This window comes from Oncorhynchus masou, chromosome 23, assembly GCF_036934945.1.
Source record: "Oncorhynchus masou masou isolate Uvic2021 chromosome 23, UVic_Omas_1.1, whole genome shotgun sequence".
NCBI classification, from domain to species: domain Eukaryota; kingdom Metazoa; phylum Chordata; class Actinopteri; order Salmoniformes; family Salmonidae; genus Oncorhynchus; species Oncorhynchus masou.
In genome coordinates, this window is record NC_088234.1 from 37473884 (window position 1) to 37480879 (window position 6996).

The 6996-nt window shown below is 41.4% G+C and overlaps 1 protein-coding gene across 4 annotated transcripts in view; it reads right to left on the bottom strand.

Annotated features, from left to right (window-relative positions):
- Positions 1-6369, bottom strand: part of LOC135510773 (arginyl-tRNA--protein transferase 1) — a 174009-nt gene extending 167640 nt beyond the window's left edge. For all 4 annotated transcript variants that reach the window (XM_064931982.1, XM_064931981.1, XM_064931980.1 and 1 more), the window contains exons 1-4: positions 6233-6369; positions 4226-4289; positions 3960-4022; positions 3057-3160 (exon numbers count right to left, since the gene is read on the bottom strand). In XM_064931982.1, the coding sequence (XP_064788054.1) occupies positions 3057-3160; positions 3960-4022; positions 4226-4289; positions 6233-6332 (331 nt within the window). In that variant the 5' untranslated portion in view covers positions 6333-6369. The remainder of the gene's footprint in view (positions 1-3056; positions 3161-3959; positions 4023-4225; positions 4290-6232) is intronic.
- Between the last annotated feature and the right edge of the window lie 627 nt (positions 6370-6996).

Below are 6996 nucleotides of genomic sequence, written 5' to 3' on the forward strand. Positions count from 1 at the left end.
CCCATGCAAGTGACTACTCAACACTGGTCTGACCAATCGGAATCCATGCTTCAAGAATGTTTTGATCGTGCGGAATGGGATATGTTCCGGACAGCCTCAAAATAATATCACAGACTACGCGGATATGGTGACAGAGTTCATCAGGAAATGTATAGGAGATGTTGTACCCACTGTGACTATTAAAACCTACCAAAAGCAGAAACCATGGATAAGATGGCAGCATTTGCTCAAAACTGAAAGCGTGAACCACTGCATTTTACCATGGCAAGGTGACTGGGAATATTGCCAAATACAAACAGCGTAGTTATTCCCTCCGCAAGGCAATCAAACAGGCAAATTGTCAGTACATAGACTGTGGAGTGGCAATTCTACGGCTCAGACAAGACTTGTGGCAGGGTCTACAGACAATCAAGGACTACAAAGGGAAAACCAGCCACCAATGTCTTGCTTCCGGATAAGCTAAACACCTTTTTGCCTGCTTTGAGGATAACACAGTGCCACCTACCAGCTACCAAGTACTGTGGGCTCTCATTCTCGGTGGGTGCGGTCTGCCCACCAGAAGGTGGTGCGGTCTGCTCAATGCATCACCGGGGACAAACTACCTGCCCTCCAGGACACCGCAGCACCCAATGTCACAGGAAGGCCAAAAAGATCATCAAGGACAACAACCACTTGTTAGGTATTACTGCACAGTAGGAGTTAAAAACTCAAGAGTTTCACTACACCTGCAATAACATCTACCAAAAGTATGTGACCAATAAAATTTGAGTTTGATGTTATACCTAGGCTAAATATATGCCTTCCACAACCACAAGACCCACTAATAATTGTGTTATTTTTGCAATAGCCACTGAGCTGGCTTTCAAGTCTATGAAAATGCCCCTTTTTTTATGCAACTAGAACCATGCACATTCACAAATAATTACTAACTTCTTGTAGCAGGCATATTAGCCCACGTGCTAGTGGTCTCTCGAGTGGCGCAGCGATCTAAGTCACTGCATCGTAGTGCTAGCTGCGTTACTACTATAGATCCTGGTTTGATACCGGGCTGTGTCACAGCCAGCCACGACCGGGAGAACCATGAGGTGATGCACAATTGGCCCAACGTCATCCGGGTTAGGGGAGGGTTTGGCCAGCCGGGACGTCCTTGTCCCATCGCGCTCTACTGACTCCTGTGGCGGGCCCGGGCGAATGCACACTGACACAGTCACCAGGTGTACGGTGTTTCCTCCAACATTGGTGCGGCTGGCATCCAGGTTAAGTGTGCATTGTGTCAAGAAGCAGTGTGGCTTGGCGGGGTAATTCTTTGGGACAAGACTAACTACCAATTGGATATGACGAAATTGGGGAATTAATAAAAAGCCTACATGCTAGTGATTGGCCAGCTAATCTCTATATTTCAAGTTTAGCCAACAAGTGGCCTACTTTATTTCTCATAATTAGAACTAATTGCCAATTCCATATAATTGTGTTTTATGCTTATTGCACATTTATAAAACACCGATTAGACAGCTAGCATAACAATCTTTAGCTAAAATGCTGCTAGTGGTACATGGTACCCAAATGCAGCGTGAGACAAAATTCATTTTCCAAAATCAATGTTCATTGATAGTCTCGTTTGAGTAGTGTCTGCTCTGAGTGCAGTTTGAGTAGGTGAGGAATAAAAAGGTATCTTACAGTAAAATAAACTTTTCTAAATAGAGGAGAAGTAATGTCTCAATGTGTTTCTGTCCATATGAACGAATCCGTTGGACCAAACCTCAAATAGCGAGTTGAAATCACTTGTCAGAGGAAGATGTGATGAGGCAGGGGGAGGGACTTGGTGTGCGTAAACAATAGAGGAAGAGGCGAAAGCAAAAATGTCCAAAATAAGGTCAATATGTTTATACAGGCTTATTTTGGACCAAAGCTTGTCGCCTGTCTTTGGGACAACGACTCCCACCGTTAGGGCAAAGACATGCATCTTTTCATTATATACAGATCTCTGGTGTAAGTGGGGAGGTGCACAGGAGAGAAAGAGACGAGACCAAAAATACGAGAATAAAACAGACAAAACCCCCCCCAAAAAATAAAAAACAGCAAAACTGCAATTCTTGCGATAGACATTGCGCAAAAACATACATTTGAATTAATTCGATATATCACCCAACCCTTCTTGCCCTTCTTTCATCCAGGCGATTCCGTTTTTTGTCCACCACCTGTACTTTAATACAACAGTAGAGGGGGAGATTTGAAACAGTCTTCAGAAAAGCTTTAGGAAGACAAGTTAAACTAATTAACAAGAACAGCAGTATGGCAAATGTGATTCAGCTTTTCATTGAAAGTTGTGTGTTATGGTCTTTGTGCATGGCATCTTATACACAGAGGGCCGATGTGGGTCGAGGTTTTCGTTCTAACCAAGCAATAGCACACCTGATTCAACTAATAAGGTCTTGAATGAAGTCTATGATAAGTTTGTTAATTGAATCAGGTGTGTACTGGTTGGCAAGAACAAAAGCCTAAGTCCACATTGATCTCTGTGGATAAGGTTGGACACCCCCACCCTATTATGAGCACTACTTTCATGATGAATAGTAATGATCAGCTTATTTTTAACTTTAAGGGAGATTTTATATAAAGTTCAATGTCAGTTTTGAACATTTGGAAATTAAATAAAATTTATTATTTAAGAGGTGGGCTTATTTGGAAGACTCACGGGCTTAAAAGGGTACATTCGGTACCCATTAAGACCAGTCAACTTTTCACATATTTTATCAAATATTTTCATATCTTCATTATCTCCACTTTTCTTACAAAAATGTGGACAAAACGCATACATTAACCTTGGGGGGAAAAAAAGTATTACTCGCAAGTGAAAGAATACAGACGTCAATGGGAAGATCTAAACGTTTAACTCTGCACACATTGACCCCTGCCCACGATCTGCACTGAGGAGTACTTGGTTTGAGTACTCATACCCATCCCTAGAACAGAACAGCCTACCCACATGTAATCGATGTGTCGTTTACTAACTACAGCTTTGCATTAGTATTTTACGAAAGCAAATTTCCTCTCACCATCGCCTTGTTCCGTTGGCATCTCCCCTTTAGACAGAAACTTGCTCATCTTCTTCAGGATCTTCTTGTGGGTTTTAGATGGCTGAAAGTTCAAGGCATGACACCTACAAACCATGTATTAGTGTGTTAGTGAACCATTAGTATATGGCTTATAACTGAGTAAAGGGTCATCTGGGTCATGTTCATTAGGCATCAAATAAAACAGATTGAAATAGGGTGGGACTACCCAAACGTGTCAAATAAGGAACTCTTGCTTCCGTTTTTTATTGGAAAACATTTGTGCATTTTGCTAAGGTGTGCAGCACTGTAATAGAGTAAACTAGAAATGGATAACGAGGAAAAGTTCTACGTTTATTCACCCAATGGGCGAGACAGCTGAACAGACAAAGACATGTTCCCCCCAGTATAAGCATTTACACCCGACTTTAGGCACAGTCTCCTCCTTTCTCTAAACATTACATCTTTATTTGTTAGGGAAGAAAGTTAAGTGATGCGAGTAAACTGTTCCTTCTCCCTTAATGTGACCGGACCTCTGCACCCATTCTTCACTAATCCACAGCTATCTACCCTCATCAGTAACCGCAACCATGTGACTGCCTTTCCCTTACTTAGTAACATTTCAAGCCCCTGGCTCACCAAATACATTCCTCCTACAGATAACCATTCACTTCTGGTGTAGCAAGTATTTCAAATCACAACCCAATAACTGAAACCTGACTGTGGCACTTCTCCTTTCCATAGGATACCGGATAGGATACCGGATGTTCTGCATTACCCCCTCTCCCTCGGTAACATGAATATGAATATTTCAAGTTTACACGTCAGAACCCATCAGCACTAATGAATACGACCCCAGTTTTAGCTAGGTTGATGTGAGTCTTTTTGATAATAGGCTCTCTTTACCTGATGGTGTACTGTGGACAGCAGGTCTTGTTCATGATGGGCTTGTAAACATACTTCCCGCTTCTGTAGAAGTAACAGACAAGGAAGAATAACAAATGAACATATGCAGTGGGCATTTAGACAACTAGATAAGCAATGTGGCAATGTTGTACACCCAAAAATATGTTAAACATGGAGGGCTATGCTGCTGTGTCACAACGCGTAGAGAGACTACTGGCCTGGAGGAAAACAGTGTGTGAGATTATAAAGCGCAGAGTCTGACTTACCGTCTCCATCCTCTGTCTATGAGATCCTGGTAGTCTTGTACTGTCATGGCGTGGGACCACATCCCTGCATAAAACACAGGCAGGATGAGTGGACATGAAATGGGGTAAATCCACAATAACGGATTTACGCTTTGACTTGATTTAATGTCTTCCAAACAAAAAAAAACATTGATTTCAAAAGTTTAACCACTTTGAACAAGTCACACAAATGTCATAACACATTTACTGGAGGAACTGTGCAGATGCAAAGTTTGGTAACAGAAGTAGGCTATAAAAAATAAAAAAAACTTCTTGCCCACCCACCCACTTAATGTCACCGCTCACCCAAATTCCCAACTACCCTCTCACCCAAAACCCCACCCTCCCATATGGACAGGGAAAGAGCAGACAAATCCAAAGCAAGTCATAAACAAAATAATTGTAATAGAAACCAATGAAGAAAATAAGCTAATTTAATAAGTTTATTAAACTACACACACCTATACATTTGTGGTACAGTTCAATTCATTCATGAATCATTCTTTTCCTACGTCTACTGAACAAAAATAAAAACGCAATAAATTCATTACATCTTAAATCTATGGGTTTCACATGACTGGGAATACAGATATGCATCAGTTGGTCACAGATACCTTAAACAAAGGTAGTGGCGTGGATCAGAAAACCTGTCAGGAATCTGTTGTGACCACCATTTGCCTCATGCATGTTCACATAGAGTTGATCAGGCTGTTCATTGTGGCCTGTTGTCCCAGTCTTCAATAGCTGTGCTTAGTTGCTGGATATTAGCGGGAACCCGAACACGCAGTCGTACACCTCGATCCAGAGCATCCCAAACGCGCTCAATGGGTGACATGTCTTGTGAGTATTACATTACATTGCGAGTGGCAGGCTGACCACTTGTTACACGAGTGCAACAAGGAGCCAAGGTAAATTGCTAGCTAGCATTAAACTTATCTTGTAAAAAAAATCTTCACATAAACACTAGTCAACCTAGTAATATCAACCATGTGTAGTTATCTAGCTTGTCCTGCATTGCATATAATCAATGTGGTGCCTGTTAATTAATCAATCATCGAATCACAGCCTAATTCGCCAAACGGGGGATGATTTAACAAAAGCTAATTCGCGAAAAAAGCAATATCGTTGCACGAATGTACCCAACCATGAACACCAATGCCCTTCTTAAAATCAATACACAGGTATATATTTTTTTAGACCCCCCTTATGGTGTCAACACAACATTCCGGTCTGTGGGGAAAAAAACCCTTCGTTGAACCCTCCCTGACCTAAAAACACTTCCAGCTCAGAGCTCACCCACTGATTTGGCACCTAGCTAAACCTCTCCTTCCTGACAGCATTGACAGACCATGTGATGGGGCAACTGCATGCTATACGGTACACATGAACATGAAGGGGAGGAGCAGCAAATCCTCAATCTTGTTCGGCAAATTCAGATTATAGAGAATGAACTAAACACACATGCTCCCTAACCTAGGCCTAACAAGTTAGCAACCTGTATGAAAAGTTGTTCAAGCTACCTAGGTAGCTGCAGTTAATATTTTTATAACGTTTATAACTGGGGCAGTCCCACTCATGTATTTTTTCTCATTTTTGGATACAGACATTGACTTCACATCGTCAGTTATGCCTAACTAACGAATAGGCTATAATGTTGAAGTGTGGTCAGCTGTCAAGTCATTACAGTGCTACCGTTAGCTAGCAACCCAATACTAGCTAGCAAGGTTAGCTAGCAAGGTTAGCTTGGTGTTCTTGGCTACCTAACTAACGTTACCAACTTGTTTATTAAATATGTCAAATAACATGCAAAAATATTTAAACTCGGAAACGTTAGCTATGTATGGCTAGCAACAATTATTTGACGGCTTGCAAACTGACCGCTGTTGGAAAATGGCTGGCTAACGTTAGCCAGCGTCAACGACGAGGCCTTTACGAAGCGAAGGACAGTACAATAAAGTTCACCCAGCGAATTTACAAATCAAATCTTACCATGAGAGAAGTTTCCCTTCTCATTTTTACAATAACCACAGCGGTAGCCGTCATCGCCCCCGAAATATTCCACTATCGTGCAGGAGCTACCTGCTGCCATATTAATTTTCTTCTTCCTAGTGATGGATTATTCGCGAACGAACGGCTCTTTAAGAATGGATCTTTTTGGTGAACGTTGTGAACCGAATCGTGAAAGAGCTGGCTCCCTGAATTGCATACTGCGGCTTTTTGAGCTCAAAACTGTTTTTCTGCCGATTAATTGCTAAATAAGTATATAAAGAGGGTGAACAATACATAGTGAGAAGAGCGCGTCAATCGGGTCCACTTTTTTTTGTCAAACAAAAAACACAATTTCCAGGCCATCTAATAATTTGGCTAAGTACAGATGTATTTTAATGTCGATTTCACCTTTACATTAATTTTGGGCTTTACATTGAAGATCATAATTGTTTATGGTTATTGGTGGATCTTTGAGTATTTTCAACAAAGAGCCGTTTGGGAGCCAAATGGGCCGGCTCTTTTACGTAAACAGAGCGAAAGTAGCCGGATTCACAAAAATACTATATAAGGCCATCACTACTACTTCCTCTATAAATGTGTATTGGCGGATCTCAACCAACTGAAAGGTGCATACACCCCCACATTTGTCACTATACATCTATTTCTCTCATCTAGCCCTTTGTTTAAGCCTACTGTTCTGGAGTGTAAATTCATTACACTTTGTGACACCAAAAGGAAAGAAATAAAAAGGGAAGAAAATTTGC